Source organism: Sesamum indicum, linkage group LG15 (genome assembly GCF_000512975.1).
Source record: "Sesamum indicum cultivar Zhongzhi No. 13 linkage group LG15, S_indicum_v1.0, whole genome shotgun sequence".
Lineage (NCBI taxonomy): Eukaryota > Viridiplantae > Streptophyta > Magnoliopsida > Lamiales > Pedaliaceae > Sesamum > Sesamum indicum.
The window spans coordinates 28358-49043 of NC_026159.1; the positions used below are offsets into that span (position 1 = coordinate 28358).

At 37.7% G+C, this 20686-nt stretch overlaps 3 protein-coding genes across 4 annotated transcripts; all 3 read right to left on the reverse strand.

Annotated features, from left to right (window-relative positions):
* On the reverse strand, positions 66 to 2615 carry LOC105177093 (heterogeneous nuclear ribonucleoprotein A1-like 2). Its single transcript, XM_011100116.2, has 6 exons — positions 2284 to 2615; positions 2143 to 2183; positions 1702 to 1865; positions 1487 to 1583; positions 1197 to 1366; positions 66 to 829 (listed from the first exon to the last, which is right to left on the reverse strand). Exons 1-6 carry the CDS (start codon positions 2412 to 2414, stop codon positions 290 to 292), a joined length of 1143 nt encoding a protein of 380 aa, XP_011098418.1. The 5' UTR covers positions 2415 to 2615; the 3' UTR covers positions 66 to 289.
* LOC105177092 (nuclear pore complex protein GP210) lies at positions 2952 to 10419 on the reverse strand. The gene is made up of 3 exons (XM_011100115.2): positions 9979 to 10419; positions 9614 to 9879; positions 2952 to 8618 (listed from the first exon to the last, which is right to left on the reverse strand). The coding sequence occupies exons 1-3, from the start codon at positions 10149 to 10151 to the stop codon at positions 3214 to 3216; spliced, it is 5844 nt and encodes a 1947-aa protein (XP_011098417.1). The 5' UTR covers positions 10152 to 10419; the 3' UTR covers positions 2952 to 3213.
* On the reverse strand, positions 12119 to 18399 carry LOC105177094 (ABC transporter B family member 26, chloroplastic). 2 transcript variants are annotated; one of them, XM_011100118.2, is made up of 10 exons: positions 17747 to 18397; positions 17188 to 17315; positions 17044 to 17086; positions 15973 to 16017; positions 15747 to 15869; positions 15566 to 15669; positions 14961 to 15015; positions 14800 to 14870; positions 12933 to 13035; positions 12119 to 12817 (listed from the first exon to the last, which is right to left on the reverse strand). In XM_011100118.2, exons 1-10 carry the CDS (start codon positions 18191 to 18193, stop codon positions 12611 to 12613), a joined length of 1326 nt encoding a protein of 441 aa, XP_011098420.1. In that variant the 5' UTR covers positions 18194 to 18397; the 3' UTR covers positions 12119 to 12610. The 2 variants fall into 2 exon arrangements, 1 of the variants encoding a protein (XP_011098420.1); XR_002288401.1 differs by having other exon boundaries at positions 12676 to 12817; positions 12933 to 13064; positions 17747 to 18399.

The window sequence follows — 20686 nt, forward strand, 5'->3', positions numbered from 1 at the left end:
AGCTCTAATGTGGTTCCGCTCAATTCTGAGTTCCTAGATGTACCTGGAGGCTGACCAATATTAAGTAAATCTAATGACTGATAAACTAACCATCCAAGAATCAGGTTCACTTCTTCCCAATAAAACAAAGGGCTGGAAGCAACCATCAAATCTTCATACATAACAGTTCAGAAATGAGAACAGGGAATCCTATTTGAACAAATAATAAGCATCTTATATCCTTGGACAAGGTTTTCTGATGACTCTAAAACTAAAAATGATTTTACTCTTTTAACATTTAAATTCTGCTTTATCTTCCATAAGGATGGTACCTTCCACTCCCAGCACCACCATAGCCGCCTCTACTTCCATAAAGTGCACCACCTCCACTACCGCCTCCATAGCCGCCACCAAAACCAGCATCATAACCACCTCCATAGCCACCTCCAAAACCAGCAGCACCACCACCACCACCATAGCCAGCATAACTATCACCTGGCCCAGCGTAATCACCGCCTAGATCATAACCTCTACCAAAGCCACCCCCAAAACGACTAGAGTATCCTAATGAGGGGTCTGCCCTTAGACCTCCATAACTACCGGCACTATATCCTCCATATGCACCAAATTCACCTCCACCATATCCACCGTATCCACTAGCTCTACCTCCATATGCTCCACCCGATCTATAAGAATCGGAACCAAAACCACTGCCACCAAATCCACCACCACGATATCCTCCATAAGTCTCACCATATCCTCCACCAAATGCAGCTCTAGAATTAGTTTGACGCCTGGATGGAGGCGGTGGAAGATTAGGCTTCTTAGGCTCTGCCTTCTTGATCTCAACCTACAAACACAGAGAACAAAAGGAATTAATAATTCTACGAATTAACATGCACTGTCTCAGACTGACAGGTTTTCAGAATTTGAGGTCAAAGAATTCATTTGATTGACTTCCAACTAAATGTAACCTTGTCTCAAGAAACAAACCAACTAAAATCAGGAAACTGCAGAGTATAAAATAATAAATTCTTGTTAGTAGTTAAGCATAATTTTTGCCCCTAATGCCACAGAACGACCTTAAAGACTTCATTTTCCCAAGTTCTATTTTTAAACAGAATACAATTTGGAGTTACATATTCAGGAAATCAGAACATTTATTGCTTTATGGATATGCACTAAAAGAATCATTTGTTAAAATGTATTCTACAAACCTGAGTTCCAGCAAAATCAAGCCGGTTACCATTAGCTAAGAGATCATCAACAGACTGTTCAGACTCAAACGTGATAAATCCAAATCCACGAGACCGACCACTAGAATGATCCCTCATAATCTGTTGCTCCTTCACCTCTCCAAAGTTTGAAAAGAAGTCCCTGAATTCATCTGGCACATAATACATGCAGCTAAATCAGTATCTCAAAATTTTTCCTTCCAAAAAATCACGGGGCCACTACTGAAGTCAGGACACATTTATTTTGTCCAAAAACACCTACAATCAATTACCTTCACCAACAGTTGTTGGAATCCCACCAACAAAAATCTTCTTAGTCTTAAAATCTTTGGAGTTAGCTCCTCTTGGTATAGTCCTCTTTATTTCTACCTTGAAAAATTACAAAGAAATACACACATAAGAAAACCAGCCCAACAAAAAAGACAAATTTAAAATGGTAATTAAAACAACAGCGCTACAAGTTAAAAAGAAAAATGAGTCGCCATACTTGCTTTCCATGAATAACGTGAGTGTCCTCAATGACTCTATCAACCACTGATGGGTCAGCATATGTCACAAACCCGAACCCACGAGGCTGCCCTGTTTTCCGGTCCTTCATTATCACAGAGTCTGTAATCTCTCCATATTTACCAAAATGCTTGATAAATTGAGCTGCATTTTCAATCAGAAATCGGAGATCAAGAAAAGCGGTAAGAATAAACATTAAGGCTCACTTTGCCTGGAAAAAACAGAACATAGAGTATTGTGAACTAAAATCAAACATATTGTCCCATCACAAAATAAGTATGACAACGATACTCTTGAAGCACGTAGTCGAATACTGTTCCTATTCCTAGATTTGGTTATTCCTTCCATTTTAGTGCTTCCGTCACTAAATTGAATCGCAACATAAACAAATGCAACAACAAAGAACGGGAGATGCTATTACCAGAAGTTGTTTCTCGAGCAAGACCTCCAATAAATATTTTACTACCTCGCATAAAACATTGAAACAGAAAATCAAACCTTTTATGCCGCAAATAGAAACAAAAAATAAATAAATAAAAAGCGCTTGTTATTCCCAAATTACCCAGGACTAGCTCCATCACCGGTGTGAGGATGAGAGGTATCGAAATTCACGTCAGGAGAGGTTCTGTCAACATCGTTAGCATCTCCGTCGGGCAGGCGTTCCAATTCGGTGGCATTTTGATGCTCGTCCATGAGTGAAGCAGGAGGGTTTAACGCCGGTAGAAGAAGCGCCGCGCCCGCAGCCGATAGAAGCAAGGGTCTGGAAGGATATGGGCGGTGTGTTATGGCGTTCGAATATTCGATGGCTATCGACGATTTTCAATATAGCCGAAACCCTAACAGCGTTAAAGGGGACCGTGAGATTGATTGGTCAATTGTTCGGCAGCTGAATTTTTATTTTCGCTTTTATATTTTAATGGAAAGCAAGCGTGCGAGACTACGCATCCACAAATAATAATTACGATTTCATAATTTTTTTTATTTTGGCCCTCCTACCACCCTGCTTTTAACTTCCGCTACCAAATAAAAAATTCCTCCAATTCTAAGTTTTACTAACCACCGCCACCAACAATGAATTCAAATGGCAATCTATCTCCTATTTATACAAGAGTTTGTAAATTCTAACTTGAACAGTTTTTCTTTTCTTTAATGCGTAGGTAGTATCACTTCTTTAATGGAGATGAATCACTGTTTTTGAATCGACTTTGGTGGCAATCTTCACAACTCTTCTATCCCAAGCTTAACACATTGATACAATGTAGCCAACAACTTCCCAGAGCCACTTAATGCAGTTTATCCACCATAACTACAATAAGACTTCATCCCTAGTACACTGTAATTTCCTACCAAACAGAACCTGAATTACACAAATGATACATTAGATGTCTATGCAGTATGGACAGATTTCTCGACATAATTCTTCAACTTTCAAGTTAAATTCACTTTGAAGACAATGCGACCCATAGTAGACAGTAAAATCTTGACCATTAAGCTAGAATGTATTTTGTGGATTAGCCCTCCTCCTAAAGTCTTGCCTGTAATACGGAGTTTCATCTATAGTCCTTCTAACGTAGTCTATGAATGGCTGTGGTGTCCGAGGAGACTGGTCATTTATAATAGCAGGACTACTGCGCTCAGGAGTCGCAGGTGCTGCAATACTTGGACTGCTGGAAGCAACAGGTGGTCCAGATCTATCTGGTCTATCAAGGTAACATATGATGAAAGTCACTGTCAATATCAACAGAATGAGAAGACCAGATGCACCAGCCCATACAGTCACATTTGCTGGTTTTGCTACTGCTTTGCTCTCCTCAGGGACATAGCTAATATTAATTCCAACACTCTGACCTGTGGCTGGTAGTGAGAAGGTAAGTTCATCTTGGAATCTCTCAGCTCCACGAACTTTGACCTCGTATTGAACATATTTTCCGACTGCAGGATCTGCACCATGGATGGGCCTGACAGACAGGCGATTCTTATCATGCCAGTTAACTTCAACATCTCTATTCCCAATTATTGTTACAACACTCTCGCTGGAGTCTCGTGTTAGATTCAGACGCAACAATTTTTTGTCCATTCCAAGAATAGTAAATCCTCCAATGAAGAGCGCAGATGCAGAACCAGAAATGTGATGGTCTCCTCTAAGTGAAGCCCTAACAGAAACAGAAACCTGCTGAAGAGTATCACCCGAATTGGGAGCTGAACGTGCCAAATGCTCCGGAGAGTAGGGGAAGAACAAGCAATATGAATTACCAGTGTCAAGATCCTTCCAGGGTTTAACAAAACCAATGTTAGGTGGATCAACTTCACAGTCAAACAAGAATAGCATGTTGGTCCCGGAAGCTTCATGTGGATGGTTGTGAGCATCACTGAATTTTACAGAGAAAGCATATCCTTTCGCTGGAAATGGCACATTTGTGAGTATCTCCCTGGGAGCATCAACGGACACGACATTCCCTTTCAATACAGTAACTGTAGTATGAAGCTTAGAAGTTGAACTCTCAAAGCGAACAAGGGTGGTACCTTCTCCTATAGCTTCAGCTTTTCCAGATAGCCTCTCAACAAGCAGAATACTTTCGTTGGCACTGAACCACTGGCCTGATGCAGAATCACTCAGTCCTTTTATGTTGAAGTTAAGACCACTTCCTTTGTGGATGACGGGATTCTGGGGATACAGCTGAGGACCAACACAAATCACCGCATAGACTGATTTCTGAGGATTACTTACAAAAGCTATTTGAACCAGAGCCATTCCCTGGCTTTTTGCCCAAAGATGGATGTTTCCATGACCATCACCTTTGTCAATTGACACAATATCAGGATAGTTAGTTTCCACTTCAAACAGCGTAATGTTATGAGCCTCGTGAAAAGGATTTCCAAGAGAATCATGGTATTTGGTTTGAAGATCGAGTTCAGCTCCTACAGCCAGCATGAGAACTGGAAACTCATCTGCCATTATTCTGATTTGAGCCACCTCCGCAGCCCTAACACAAGATGCAACTTCAGTCCTCCCAGTTGACCTGTCTTTTGCGTGAATGCATGCAAGATTGCCCAACTCCTTAGTTATAATTTTAGCCCCATCAATATATATATCATCATCTCCCATCTCATCATTCTTCCTCTTGGACTGTGTTAACAATGAATAAGTGATACCTTTGTCACTCAATGAATCCCCTTTACTGTAGACATGTGAAGATGAAGGTAATAGATCTGATGAGGTATAATGAGGAGGGAGGATCCAAGTAATTGGTGATCCAAGAGCAAGTGGAAGATCCGGGACCACCCACAATGACATAGATGCACTATAGAACATTGACTTCGAGAATGAATTAGACAATTTGTAATCACAAGAGAATGAAACTGCAATATTCGTCTTGCCGGCAGATATTCCATGCAGAACTTGAATAAAATTAAGGTCTTGCCCATCCAAGGAGTCAGTTTGATATGTTTTCACAGCGCTATGCCCTACAATATGTGCATGGTTTGCCTCCTGAAAATCCAATACACCTTTGTCCTCCACAGCCCACTTAAAATTGTTACAGAGCTGATAGAAGGAAAACAAATTCCCATCGGACAAAGAAGGGTGTATTGGCATCCTGCGGCCAACAGCAAGCTGTTCACTTTGAGCATTTAAAACAGCTGATGAAGGAATCCCTACGCTAACTTTGCCATATGCTCGACAAAGCAAGATATCACCATCACCATATATTGTGGCGACTAGGGTACTGTTTCCTGGCGAAATTGCCAAGACACGTCCTGAGAACTTGTGAATGTTAACAGTCTGATCATCCATACTGGCATACTGAACACGTGAAGCAATTTCAGGGCCTCCTCTTACTGTGAGCATATATGATGCTCCTGGTACAAGGAATATATTACTGGGATGTATTCTTGGTGGGGCGTATACTTCCACACTAACTATCTGACTCATTATTTCAATCCCAGAATGTTGGATAGCACTAAGATATATGTTTGTAACCCCAAGACGTCTAGCTTGTAATGTGAAATTTGGCGCCTGCACAAAACCATCAGTTGGTATTGGAAAATCATAATTCTCCACAACCTCAACTATACTTTCTGCAATATGAACACGAATCCTCATGTAAATGTACTGAGAAGGGTCAAAAATACGGCCATCAGCAACCCCAACCAAAAAGTTTATAGACTGAATACTCCCCTCCTCAATGCTTATGCGTTCTCCTGCTAAAATCTTAATCCAGTCCATCTCTGCAACTTGGACTGTAGAAGATGCAGCCAGAGGAGGAACAAGCCCGATATCTTGAATTGTCACAAGTGCTGACCCCAGGCTTTTAGGAGCCAACACTAGTTGTGAACACTCATAAGCAGGTAGTTGTTGTGTTACTTCGACAATTTGAGTATCATTTACCAGCGTGTCAAAGAAACAGCTCCCTCCGGTTATAGAAATATTCAACCTAGTTTCCGGACTGAAAAACAACAAGCTGAATTCAGGACTGACTCTAATAGAAGAAACAAGCTGCAGCTGGATAGCATCGACAAGAAAATTTGTAGAAGCTTCAAACATTGTGGCAAAATCAGAATGGCTAAGAGAATCAATAAGACCAATAACAGTGGATCGCACAATGCACACACCAGATCTATTTTGCAAAATCAAAAATCTTTCCCAACTGGAATATACTGCTGAATTGTAAGCATCGTCCAAAAGAGCCAACCCTTCACATTCAGTTAGTTCCCATTTTAAACTGAGAGAAGATGAATTTGCAAAAGCTTTCCCAGAATCACTCAGACCAACAGCTGACATTCTTATTCTGCGTCCATTGGCTACTGTGACTGGAGAGGTACGAATTCCTCCAGGTGTGCGATCAGCCCGAGCTGCCAACTGTATAACTGAAGGAGTATTCAAAGCTTCATCAACTATTATCACAATTGAAGATGGAAAGCTACACATAATTAATAATTGCACCTCAGACACAGCAGGCAAATTATGGTCTTCCCCAATTAAGTTTCCACGTCTGAAAATAAGTTTAAAGGTTCCCAAGCTTTTGCATCCTATTCTGTATGGATTACCATAGTTGGTGGACATTTGATGGATGAAAATTCCATCTTTCACATAAGAAATCTGTTCATCCAATACTTCCACAGTTTCAATAAATTCAACATCTTTGCCCCACCTTTCTGGTCCACCATGAAGCATTATGTCCAAATGAGTGCCTGGCGCAAGATATAAATGATCTAAATTGTTCAGCTGATGCTGAGATTCTGTACGTGCCAAATCAAACCAATAGCCACCAAACTGGTTCCCATCACTTGCCTGATGCACAATAAGTGGTGAATAGGCAGCAATGGACAAGGACGCTTTCAAAACAATAGATCCACTACTGAAATGGTCATACTGTTGACTTTCTCTAGTCAATGTTGCATGCACCACAGTTCTACCAGTACTTGAAGCATATATGTGGGTCCATGCACATGGAGGACCAAAAGATGAGGAATGCACGGCTTCTTGCTTGTCTGAAGCAAAAACTTCGTCAGTTGAGTTTACAATTAAGAAAGAGTCGCTCTCGGTTTTCCATCTTATAGAGGACCTGACAGCATCACATGCGTAGAAATAGGCACCACTCGACGCTTTCAATGTTAAAGAAGCTTGAAGATGTGTCCCAACAGGCGTCTCCACGGGAAAGTTAGGCAGCATGACCATCGATGAGGGGGTAGAAACTTCAACAACCATCTCATCATAATTCAATGAGTCAAAGATGGACACTGCTGTAATAGTTGTTTTTCCAGGCCTTTTTGCCTGAACAATACCAGAGACAGATACAGAAGCAACAGTCATGTCCGAAGAAAACCACTTATAGTCACTGGAGGACATTGCGCAACCTCCACTTGCTTTAAGCTCCAGCTCCTGATAGACACCAGGGACCCATGGGAGGAGAACTCTGTGAGAAATACTACTGTCTCCTTCCATAATGAATTTAACTTGGTCACATACCATAACTTCTTGAACAACCTTGACAACTTCTTTCCTTACATCATGACCTGTGCTGTAAGCTAAAGTTGCTGTAAGCTTTCCCAATCCATATGAATTCGCACTTAGAAGTCTATAATTCTTCTTAGTTGTAAGACCTTCTGAAACTGGGAGCATATTCCAGAATTCATCCTGATTGTCGTGCAGCTCTATCTCATCACTTTCTGTTATAAAAATTTCTTCTGCACCAGGTCCTGGCAAAAAAACCTTAACATGAACAAGATACAGTCGCCCAGCCACAACATACCAGCGTGATACAGAGGAAATAGGCTTGACACCCTCAATATGACCACCAGAAGGAGAAAGAGGTGACAGAAATAATAATAAATTATCAGGCAAGACAACATGAAGAGATGATATCTGCATGTGTCCAACAACCCTAGTGTCTTCAACAACAATTGTTGTTGCCCCCAAGTTCAATGCTTGAACTGTACCCAATGCTCTGTCCACTTGAGCAACTGAAGAGTTCAAAACAGACCACTGATGAAATGGGGATGGCAAACTTACAACTTCTGGAGTATTACTACGGATAACTTTAACAGTATAATGGACAACAGCACCGACGAGGACATATACAGGTGATGGAGGATCTAGAGACATTGCTTCTGCAACTGTCAAAACAATCTTGTCTGCCAAGTGCTCCAATGATGGTTCTAGCAAATTAACAGATACAATCTCATGGCCGATTTCAGTGCCTTTCACCACATACAAATCCGAGAATACACCACTTTCTTCAAGCTTTACTGGGATATCCAAGTCGCCACACAAGCCACCACAATCGCTTAATGGAGAGTCCTTCAAAGGAACGTGCACAAGGTTATGCGGTGATCCAGGGGTTTCAGGCATCAATTTCCACATAAATTGAAGGCCCACCAAGGAGGAAAAAACATTTTCTGGATAACAGTCAGATCACAAGGAAAATAAAAAGATCAGATAATTCACAACAGAAAAATGTAGGAACGACCTTCATATATATGCATTAGAACAATATTGAGCACTCACAACAGGAAATAGCTCAGATATACTGAAAATCAGTAAAGCTTTGTTGCTTACGAAGTCCGAGAATTGTAGAGCATACAAAGAGAATTTTAAGGAAACTACAACCAAAGGAGGTAGCACTACAACGAAATTTTGGCTCTAGAAGTAGAACTAAATGCAACCATTAGATCAACCTGTACCCCCTAAGTTTTTATGGTATTCGTGTTTAGAAGCTGAAGTTCCAACATCTTATTGACAGAGAATATAAACAGTATGAATGAGTTTTAGCATTTTCATAAAAGATTCAGGACCCACTTAACTTATGTATATCTTTTTTATTCTCCCTTGTCCTTCCAACTCCAGACCCCATGAGTTTCAGTTGATTTCTTTTTTTGCCAAGTTCTTTTGTTCTCATAACTGCATAATACCAGCAGTCAGCTCCCGTATTCCTACTGATTCATTACCTTATACTCACTACTGGCTACTGTAGCACGCGTGAATTAGGAAGACAACGAATACAGATGTACATTTAGCATGTGAATCCATTTAGTACGAAGACTTCCTGCATTAGCCTTTTTGAAATCACCTCCTAATTTACTAACTTACCATCTTCCATCAGAATATGGAGAATCAACATAGTAAAAGACCAGAACAAAAGAGGCATAAAACTAAACAGAATCTTAAAGCATCACACAAAATTGAATCTCAAATGAATCGTACTCTTCTCATAAGGGACAGAAAGAAGCAGAAGAAGAAAAAAAGAACTACTCATCAAAAACTTTGATACCAAAAATTGAAATAGAGAAGGCCAAAAAAAAAAAAGAATGCATGACAAAATGGCATTAAATTCATTAAACCAGCATGGTCGAAATCAATCACCAGATCAGTAGTTTTGACAAGAAAAGAATACCTTCACTATCAAAGGCACGGACGCGAAGAGTAGCAAGACCATCAAGATCAAGCTTGACAGAGTTATGGAATATCTGGATCCTAGAGACCATATCTATATAAACCTTGCAACGAATCACCATTCCAGTATTCAAATCAGTCGCATAAACAGCAGTCTCCTTTCGGCCGCCAAAAGGAGCAATGGACTTCAATCGCGCACTCATTGAGCAATGGCTGCTCGAATTAAACTCCGGCAACACTGATAATATATCATGATGGTCCCATGACCTAAGCACAGAAAATCAAAATATGAAAACTACTTCATATAAAAAAAAAAAAAAAAAAACAGAAAAGAAAAGCAGAAAGCAGAAAACAATAAATATGTACCATTTGAAGCAACCATCGCTGCCCTGAAGTCTATACTCAACAGGGTGAGTCATTTTGGGAGGCAAGAGTATGTTTACATCGGCGATGTGAGGACCGACGCCTAAATGCGAGGTAGTGTGGTGTAGTGCCATTAGAAGGAGTGAAGATGTGAAGAAGAGAGTTAAACGAAACATATCTTAAGTTTTCAGGTGAAAATGGTGGAGAAGGAGAGATCATTAAGGAGGAAGGAGAGTGAGTGATGAGCTGTGGAGTGAAAGATTTTTGAAAAAGGAAAGAAGAAGGGGGAAGAGAGCGAAATTATTAGTGGCAAGTGGGAAGTACTGGGAACAGGAGGATTAGGGTTTTGTGCAGGGTTTTTGGGGGAAAGTAAAATTGCAAAAGATGGATTTGGAGTGGGCCACGTGTCCTTGACTGATGCTGGGCGGTGCCACTAATGTCAGGGGTTTATACTTTACTAGTCCTTCATTCATAAAGAAAGAAAAAAAAGCATGTAATAAGAAATAAATATAAGAAAAAATTAGAGACAAAAAATAAATTATAATTTATGAATTTATCAAAATATAAAAGTTTATGAGTGAAAAAAAAATATATGACGAACGTGAGAGGAAATATGGAGTAATGGGTTGAGAGATATGGGATAGAGGTTGATGATATGGAAGATGAATTTACCGTATTTATACTTTTTGATGATCCAATTTTCTATTTAATTTATCTTAAAAAATATTATCTCTACTATTATAAAAGGAGAAGAATTTTTAAATTTAAAATAATAATTTTAATATTACTAACATCAAATTACTATAATTATAAAAATATTGTTAAACTTCCCAACTCATATTAAAGTTCACTATTCAATCAAATTCTTTTAAAAATTAATTTCATGCCATTACATATATACTGGGGGCTCTGCTCCTTCTGTACGAAACCACGTGGCGTTGGCAGCAACTTAGCACATCTCCAAGCGGAAGTGGGCGTGGCATCTAAAATTTAATGCAACCTGTCCACCTCAATAATATATATTGAGAGAAAACATAATAAAAAGCTGGTGCCGTGGGGCTTGTGTGTTTTCTTCACCCGAATTAAAGCATCAGACATGGAAAGCTTGAAGAAAACTGCGAAAGCGGAAGAGAAGTCGAGCAAAGACGTGATAGGTGAAAACGATGAGAGCAGCACCAAAGACAAAGGGTTAAATGAGGAGAAATCCAATTCCAGCACTAACAAGGAAAGACCAGACGAGGTTAAAGGGCTTCCTCATCAACAAGTTCCACAACCCAGTAATTTCAACACACATGCCCTGGAGCAGCTCTGAGAAACATGCCAACCACCACCGCTTCTTATTACTGCAACTGTATTCTACCAGCTAGCTAGCTAGCTAGCTCCAATAATGTTTTCATATACAACATTGGAAGCAGTGTTATTTGCGTTGGTGCTTTATTTCCTAATTGCACCCATCTGTAGGTGTCTGAATTATGTAAAAAATTTCCAGAAAATAATTGCTCGCATGGAGGTCGTGTTTGGATCCAGAATTTTATAGTGGGAAAAACATTGAAGAGTAAATTAAAACTTTATGGAGGGAAAGGGAAGAAAAAGGTACAAAAAGCTGACAGAACCTAGAAGCATTTACAATTAAATACAGATGCGCCTAAAAGCTATGAGAATCAAGTAAAGCATTAGGTTCGGTTTGTAAAGATAATTAATTCACCTCTTTATAGTTCAAAAAATGAAGAAGAATCTGCAAACGCCGCCTTGTGCAGATGAAGAATATAACTACGCAGCAACTAGTAGTGGTGCATATTCTCGTCGCCGAGTGAATGTCCACAAGGCATGGGAAACAGGATAGAGCAAGACAGATACACATCGCAGAGGGAGTCGCAGCGTCTCTATTTTGCTCATGCATGGAACAATTAAATTCATATCAAAGTAACGAATTCAAACACACACAACACTTGCTGCTTACCTTACTGCCGACTGCCTCAGGAAGGCGAAGAGAAAGATAATTAATGTGATCTTCCACCTATGCCATGAGCTCAACCTTTCAACAGATTTATATCTGAATGTTTCACGCAAGTTAAACAAACCATGGGGAATGTGTAAGATACCAGGAAGGCAGTTAATCCTGGTAAAGTTAAAGTTGGAAAAATATCTAAAACTGTGGCCTTTTCAATTAATTAAACCCAGTGTCAATTCACATATGGACATACAAGGACACAGTATCGGGTTATCTGCATATTTCCCGTCGACATGCATCGAGAGTACAAACCCAGAGCTTCAATAAGCTCAGAATGTTAACTGACTAATCACCTAATTACGACCAACTAATAACTGCTGCTTTAGTTAAAACTAATTAACTAAAAAGAAGAGAAAAGTAAGTTTTAAGAAAATAGCAACTCTACTACCTGCTTACAACTCTGCAACTTTACTATCTATTTATAACTCTGCTGCATATGCTTAATTTCATCATGTCCATCTTCTGTTTCTTAGAAGGGCTACATGCAGCCTGCAGTCTAATATATCTCTGGGATCAAGAGAGCCGTTGGCGCAGGATGGAAGTTATAGATGCAATAGGATGCACCAATCACACAAACTTATTGTGTCTAAGACCAAAAAGAATGAGGGCGAAAAAGGGAATTCGCTACAGGAATTCGCTACTGGGTGGAAGATGCATCAACTCGAATACTTTTGTACAGGCTCCAAGGGACTGAAGTAAGGATGACATGCTGTCTTGCAACCTCCAGGCGGCATAAATTAACCACTCACAATACAAAACATACTTGGTCAGTTGCTCAGCCGACACGCAACCACTCAATATAGACATTCCTCCGAACAGGACTGCCAAAACCTACAAAATATAAATTGATAGCTAATTAGGATAATATAACATGTCAGAAAAGATTAGTTGCATGTATCTATCTAACAGGATACAAACTTCATGAATCCATAAAATAGAGCAAGACCTGTGTGGACCGGTAAAATGTGCTGAAACTAAGAGTCCAGAACCCGTAAGCTACACTTTCTCGCACACCCACGGATGCTAACCTGTCAAGCCATTGCTTGTACCTAAAAACGAATTCCATATGCTAATAAGCCTGCCATGAGCACAGATAAACATGATATGAAGTATCACCATGTATGATTGCCTCGTTTCAATATTCACATTTCAAAGGGTAATCGCCTATGGTTTGACTTGATCTACAAATCTGACCCCGACATTTGATAATTCACGAAAAGAGAACCCTGATGTTTGTCGTGCTAGTAGGAAGGGACTGAGGATGGGGTAGAGTGGTAAGAAAAGGGGCTGGAGGTGGGCGGAAGAGTATGTGGCATGGCACATAATAGTATGGCCGGGGTTCATTCTGACTAGTTTTACGATAGTTCATATCCCATTAGAATAGTGTCTCCAAAAAAAGCTTAGATTGCACTTCTTCCTCTGTTCTGAGAATATACAGTCCATAGAGATGAATTTGCTTACAGAAATGGAAAAATGAGCAGAACATGTAGTGAGATGATAGTACACAAAGAATGAAAAAGAAAAACTAATATTTGAAGGGTAACGCGAGTGAGGTCCAGAGCAACGTCACATATACATCGTAATGGGATTGGCTGAATGAACAGGATGGATGTAGAACCCAGGAGGAAAATAAATGGAAATAAAAACAATTGTGCAAAGAACAAAATAATAAAAAGAAAAGTATATAATTTTAATATGTCAAAAAAATAAGATACATGAATTTCAATATGCAACATTAACAACAATTATAATATCAAATATTATATAGACCCCTGTACAGTAAAAAGTAATTCCCTCATTTTATATTTTTTAGTTTTTCCTTTACCTTCTCTTCAGGAATACCATAACAGGAATGTTGTCATTTCAATGTCATCGTGTGAGGGTACACAATCATCTCAAGTCTCAACATATTCTAGTTTTTCGAACAATAAGGGTGGGTCTATAATTAAGCCAAACCTAAAGGGCATGATTGGTATGCTGGAATGGGATTGAGTGGGAATGGATTAAGGATGGGAAAGGAATCATATTTGAATAGCATTCCTATGATTGGTATAAACGAGAAATATAAGGCAATGGGATGATCTTTCTTTAGTTGATTCCGTTCACATGATTGTCATAAATTATTTTTATGACAAATTTACCCTTTAATATATTTTTGTTTTGGGAACATTGAATGCATTTATAAAACATCTAATACGTCAATAAAAAAGATTATGGGAAAAATTATTTATTTACTTAGAACACATAAATAATATTTTTCTGCAAAAGGTATTATATTGATTTGAACAACCAAATTAGTTAATGTGTATAATATAATCACAACGATCTACTACTTTGTCTCAATATTTGATCAAAAAAATAAATTAACAATTAAGACTAAATACCAAAAAGTGAAAGCCAATAAAATTTACTTGATAAACTTTAAGAAGATGATGAGAGCAATCGAAAGACGAAGAAGCCGATGAGAGAAACTGGAAGACAAAAAAGACGACGAGAGAAAGTGAAAGATGAAAAAGAGGTAGGTTTTATTTGGTTTATACGGATAATTTTATCAAGGGGAAAAAAATTCCATTGCCAACATAATAGGAATAGATAATCCCATGGTGTAGGGATGGAATCACGATTCCCTTTCCTAAGGGAATAGGGATTCCTATGGAATCACCAATTCTTTTCCTTACTTATACCTAGTTATACCAACCATATGTATAGGAATGGAGTTGGGAATGCCAAGTCCATTCCCACCCCATTACTTCATACCAATCATGGAGGGATATGGATGCAATTTACCAATCTTAAAAAAAAAAATTCACTACCTCTGAAATTCTTCTCTTTCGGTTCCATATGCTCGGACTGTTCTTGTCGAAGACAATGTTTCTTGTGCAACCTGAAATTTTTGGGAAAAGGAATCCTTGATCTCGAAAAAATATATGAGATTAAGAGACAATTCGAAATACTAGTCAGTTTTGTGATTTACTTCATTGGCAGAAGCAACAAAATCTTGAGCAAGCTGTGCTGCTTTCTTCCGGTACCTGTCAAAGCAACAATTCCAGTTTCTCCAAATGTCATAACATGGTTCAGCACAAACACACTTCTTATACAAGGATCTGTTCATTGAACATTCACATTATAGATGCATACATATCCCTTTGATCCATAGTCACTCATATTTACACGATAAGAAATTGATCCACACTAATGTGAATTAAAATATTACATAAAATAAAGACAAATCATGAGCCAAGAGAAAAATATACTTTATTTTCTCTGAAACACGACCAAATGGTCGGTACTAGTTAGCTGAACTACAGTAAGAACTAAGAAGTTAAAACTAAGAAATATCCACCAGTTTGTACTGTGATGAGTTTATTACCACCAAACCAAAGCATTGAATAACCACACATATCTCGACAAGGTCAGTTTTTGTTAATATTTAATAAGCATGCGTTGATTACTATCTGAGACAGTTCTAATGTTTATATGTGAGACTCCCATGATACTGCTGATGAAAGATCATCTTATAAATTAGGAATAGAAGGTATCCACTATAAAGTTGAGTACATGAAGATTTTTAATACTTACCGCCCATAAATAAGGAATGTTGCTGACAAAGTAATGCATACAACCAGGGAAGACAGTGCAAGAGGACACGACAAAGTCATCAAGTGGATAAATGCACCTATCCCCTGCAACAATGTCAGTCAATCAGAGATTAGACAATAACAAGATCAGGGAAAAATATAAAATTAACCTGAGTAGTCACCTGGAGAAAATTTCGCAGGATCAAATGTATATCATTTCCAATGGTACGAGATAACCGTTGGCAATCTGAATTAATCCTGCTATTAAGATCACCAACTGCTTCTGTATCATAAAAGGTCATATCCTACACCGAATGTAACACTTCAATGTTAAGATTGAAAACATACATACATACGGTTAAGGTACATAAGTCACTCCAGTATGCATAATTCAGATAATATTCAGACCTGAAGTAGAAGAGATTTATATACAGTTTCCCTGAGACGCTTAACCTGCACGAATTGAGAAACACCAATTGATGCCTGCACTCTTAATTAAAAAAGCAGGCACGCGAAAACATATGAAAGATGTACAGGAGCTAGAAATTAATTTATTTTGAAATCCCAAATGACAACTATAACAGAATGCAATGCTAGAATGAAAAAATATGTAACCACAAAACAGTTTGACTGTAGAACCTAACTCTGAGTATCAAGATCATGTAGACTGCTGATGATAAAGTTCAGACATGCACATAACCAATCCAATAAAATAGTTTAAAAGAAACGAAATGGACTAGCTGAAATGAAAAGAATACTACCATACAGCAAGCTTCTCGTTTAAAGTCCTTTACATACTCAAACAGGATAATTCACTAGAAGTACACAGCATCCAGCCTATAACAGTAAGATCATTGAGAAAAGCCAAAAACTTGAATTCATTGACTTGTAGGTTCATAAGATAACTATGCCCTACATGGTGTATGAGTAGAATTTACATAATCTTAGGGAGTATCTATTGTTGATTTCATCTTTGCCGTAAGATATTTACTAGTATATGAATTACAACTCAGAATTCCATTATTTCACTGATCACGGATCTCAAAAGTGGAACTGGTCTACTGAAATAAATTATTGGGCCTTTGACTTGTTCTACCAGTAGGTTTGTAAAACTTTGGAATGGAAGAGAAATGGAGACCGAAGACAATGCATGAGCGTTACCATGAATTGCAGATTTGTATGCATGCTCATTTGGGAAGAAATATATGCAATATAGAATTGGGGAAGGTATCTGGGCTGGAGATAAAAAAAACTCCACATGTTGACAGGGAACAAGTCCTTTAATAAACTAATTGCTGAAAATTTTCTCCAACCAAAATGCAAGTTGGGGAAAAGGTTGTCCTATAATTTCCACTTTAGATCCATGGAATTGAAACTGAACTGTCCAAACATCACGGTCTGAGCTTCTCCAAGTGTTAACTGTTCAAACATCAAGGTAAAAAAAAGTGAATAAAGGAAACCGTAACTTGTTCGACGCACCAAAATCATATTTGCAATAGCAAAACATCCACTTCGCAGGCCACTGCAGTCCCAGAAAGGTTGAACAATGCACAGGAAAATAATCAGAATAAGCTGTTAATTGAAAGAAGAACAGGAAAGGAAAAATAAATAACAAAAGACAACCTGCATATTCCTGAGATTAAACACAAGAAAACTAGAAGCCGTGATTTTTGATAGAACACCAAGGTTTCACCATTTTGTGCTGAAAAGACAGATGCTGTCAGTATCCCTGGCATTGATATTTCTGACAGCTGCAGAAATACATGTATTATAAATTATAGTAAGGATAAAACCAAAAAAGAAAAAAAAAACAGTTAACGAGAAACAGAAAATAAATTAGCGTGGACTATTTTTCTTTCAAAGCTAAAGGAAACTTGTAGTTGTGATCAAAATCAGCATCAGGGGGATGCACTAATCAACCAAAACAATCTACCTGTACAACGTATGCAGGTAAAGCATGTAAGATTGGCTATCCATTAAAATTGTAAATCTCAACCATGCACCGAAAACTACTCGCCAATTACAACATTAAAACTAATCATTGATAAACATGTAATCACTGGAATACCTAATAAAAATAGAAATCGTTTAAGGATAATGCTCAATCAGATAGAAACATTCACTTCAAACACGACATAAACATATAGCCGAACAAACAAACTGCGTAAACCAGCAAACGCACCGCAGCAACAGTTAAAGCACCAAAGGCCGTGTACAGAATCCATTTCTCGTCAGCTACCAGCGCCCATATTTGGCTCAGAGCTTCCATAACAGCCATGGGCTTCGCTGCAACGGGAGAGCCATTGGTGTTCTGATCGACATCATTCAAATTCCACCAACTTCCACCCGGCAAAATGTCGCGAACAGTCTCCATCCATCCTTTGAAGTGAAGAGCTTCATTCCTTGTATCGCAACACCCCTCTCGATTTTGCTTGAACCCATCTGAAATAGGCGTAAGTGCGTAAACTGAACTGTAATTGCAGATAGGATAGCTGGGCCGAGCTAGGGTCAGAATTGCGGATGAATTCCGGAATTTGAGTTTGCTCGTGGAGGTGGAAATAGGAAATGAGCCGGTCTCCTGATCGTTAAAGGAGATATAATAATGGAGCGTTGTCGGAAGGGTGGCCATGGAGGAGGGATACAAGCTGTACGGCGGGAATAAAACCCCCGCCACCGGCGGTGGAGGCGATTCAAACCGTAAGGTCCGTGCTCCAATTTCAGTTCAAGTTGACTGTAATAGACTTTTAAAATGTGTGAATTGGCATCAGCTTTTTTTCAGATTTTTCATTCATTCCTTAGGTCTCTTTTAGTCTTATGATTGACAATTTTGAATGCAAATATAATTCTTTCGTGCGGTTTAGCCCTTTTCTAAATAATCAATTTTGGTCATGTTTATTATGATTGATTTGACGAGATATCCACATAATTCTATCTAATAATTTACTTTCTTTTTCATTTTTTTTTATGAAATCATGATAATCAATTAAGATTTGAATTTCGATTAGATTGTGATCTGATCTTAATCCATCCATGTAGCTGGAATTAATAATTAGGGATGGAAATAGGACCGGCCCGTCCAGACTCCAGACCCATCCCGACACCCGAATAACAAATCACAGCTCCCATCTTGTTTCGTCCCGTTTCTATTTAAAATTATTTGAATATTGAAAAATTTAGCAATAATCAAATTTACACTTTCACATATTATTTTAAAATTTTTATATTTTATTTGCTATAACATCTAAATTATATTATTTTGTTCACATATTATTATTTGATTACACACATTTTTTATAATAAAATAAAATATGCTAATCGAAATAGAATTTATTATTTTTTGTGAAAAGTAATTACTAATTGACAAAAAAATAAGTGAAATAATATGTAAAAAAAATAGTATCTTTTTAACACATAGAGACAACATGATTTTTAATCAATTAAGTTTATTTTAGAAGTGATTTTTCTCCAAACATTATCCAATTTAACTTTTATCTGCTTTTTATTTTTTTTCAACAAACACTACCAACTTTTGATTCTACTACAACTTCCAATTTTTTCAACAAAAATTACTTTTATAAAAACAAAAATTTTTGCAAACACTTCCTGAGTAATTTTAACATAATTTATCATTTTAGTTTCAAGAATGTAGCAGAAAATGAGGATGTCTGGAAAATTAAAAAACATTTGGGTGAGCTTGACTCGTTTGTAACTGTAATTGTGGGGTTGAAAGATGGTTGGATCGCAATTGCAGGCATCCATTCATTCACTACAAAATGGGAATGCAGCCACTCTCAATCATCACTTTCACTTAAATGGGGTAATAAAAAGTGGGCTATCCTCTAGGTGTCTGCTAACCAACGGTCACATCCCCTTCCCCCCAACCCCACCAACTCAGCTCCACAAATCACACTATGGACCACAAACGCCGTTTCGTTACTCGACCCTTCATATTTTTAGTGGGAAATTGACAAGATAAATTATTATTATTATGGAAAACCAACTTCTTTTTTTTATAAAAAATGAAGAGAATATATATTTCATTGCATTGAAGGTTCTTTGATTGGTATCTAACTGTTTACTCACAGTCATAGGCTCGTCCCTCTAAGAGTAGATATGACTCTCACTAATCATTCCAACATATTTAACTTGGAGACAAAAATATAATTATTAGTTCATTCATGAAAATTATTTAAATGTTGACGTGATTACAAATAACTCATCGTTGTTTGAAAATTTATCAATACCTTTTGGATTTTAACAACTGTTTAAAATTACTTTATTCCGTCAATATCCATTAAGTTTTCATTCATTTTTTATGGTTAACTGATCAAAATGTCATTGTGTACCAAAAATTATAATTTTATTTTTTATATTAATTAAGTGTTTCATCATCCTGTCCAATACAGTAAGAGTATAGTTGACAATTACATAATTGCATTAAATATCAGAGAGTATACGTAATTTTTCAAACAACGAAAAAATATTCATAATTAAGTATACAGTAAAATTGTAGGAGAAATCATTATAATTTACTGTAATTAATATAATAACTAATAAATCCACAATTGTGACGATGACAAAAAAAAAAGAAGATTCTTGTTGTGTGTGAGGATGAGAGAAAATTTTAATTTAATAGAGTTTTGTTAAATTTAAATTAATTATATAAAAAATATAATATATTTATAGTATAATTAATATATAATTTAAAAAAATAATTAATTACATATATTATATAATTAATTTAATTTGGATAAAAACTTTGGTGGCAGCGTCTCCACTGTCCACTGTAATTTGGAGCAACAAAAGAATAGAAGCATTCGCAGCAATGGAATCTTGAATTTGTGTGATGTTCAATTATTATAAAATTTGAAAATCTTTCTTCTCCACAATTAATTGAAACAAAATCAGTGAAGAATAAAACGTGTGGCGACTATACAAATTCTATTTCTTGTCACCATCACCACCTCAACTACAATAAAACGGCATCCGCACTTTGGAGAAGCAGAGTACTGAAACTAAAATGGACGCACTTCTCTGCGATGAGCTTCTCCAAGAAATCTTCCACCGCATTCCCCTACCCTCCTCCGCCGTCGTTTCCCTTGTCTCCAAGCGCTGGCGTCGT

Excerpts from the sequence above, each read along its gene's own strand:
- LOC105177093 (XM_011100116.2), bottom strand. The coding sequence starts at position 2,414 with ATGGACGAGCATCAAAATGCCACCGAATTGGAACGCCTGCCCGACGGA. Across the intron at positions 1,866-2,142 it reads TGCTCGAGAAACAACTTCTG|CTCAATTTATCAAGCATTTT; the intron begins GTAATAGCATCT and ends TTGAAAATGCAG. Across the intron at positions 1,367-1,486 it reads TCCAACAACTGTTGGTGAAG|ATGAATTCAGGGACTTCTTT; the intron begins GTAATTGATTGT and ends ATTATGTGCCAG.
- LOC105177092 (XM_011100115.2), bottom strand. The coding sequence starts at position 10,151 with ATGTTTCGTTTAACTCTCTTCTTCACATCTTCACTCCTTCTAATGGCA. Across the intron at positions 9,880-9,978 it reads AGCGATGGTTGCTTCAAATG|GTCATGGGACCATCATGATA; the intron begins GTACATATTTAT and ends TTCTGTGCTTAG. Across the intron at positions 8,619-9,613 it reads CCGTGCCTTTGATAGTGAAG|AAAATGTTTTTTCCTCCTTG; the intron begins GTATTCTTTTCT and ends ACTGTTATCCAG.
- LOC105177094 (XM_011100118.2), bottom strand. The coding sequence starts at position 18,193 with ATGGCCACCCTTCCGACAACGCTCCATTATTATATCTCCTTTAACGAT. Across the intron at positions 15,870-15,972 it reads ATAAATCTCTTCTACTTCAG|GATATGACCTTTTATGATAC; the intron begins GTCTGAATATTA and ends CATTCGGTGTAG. Across the intron at positions 13,036-14,799 it reads GAAAGAGAAGAATTTCAGAG|GTACAAGCAATGGCTTGACA; the intron begins GTAGTGAATTTT and ends ATTCGTTTTTAG.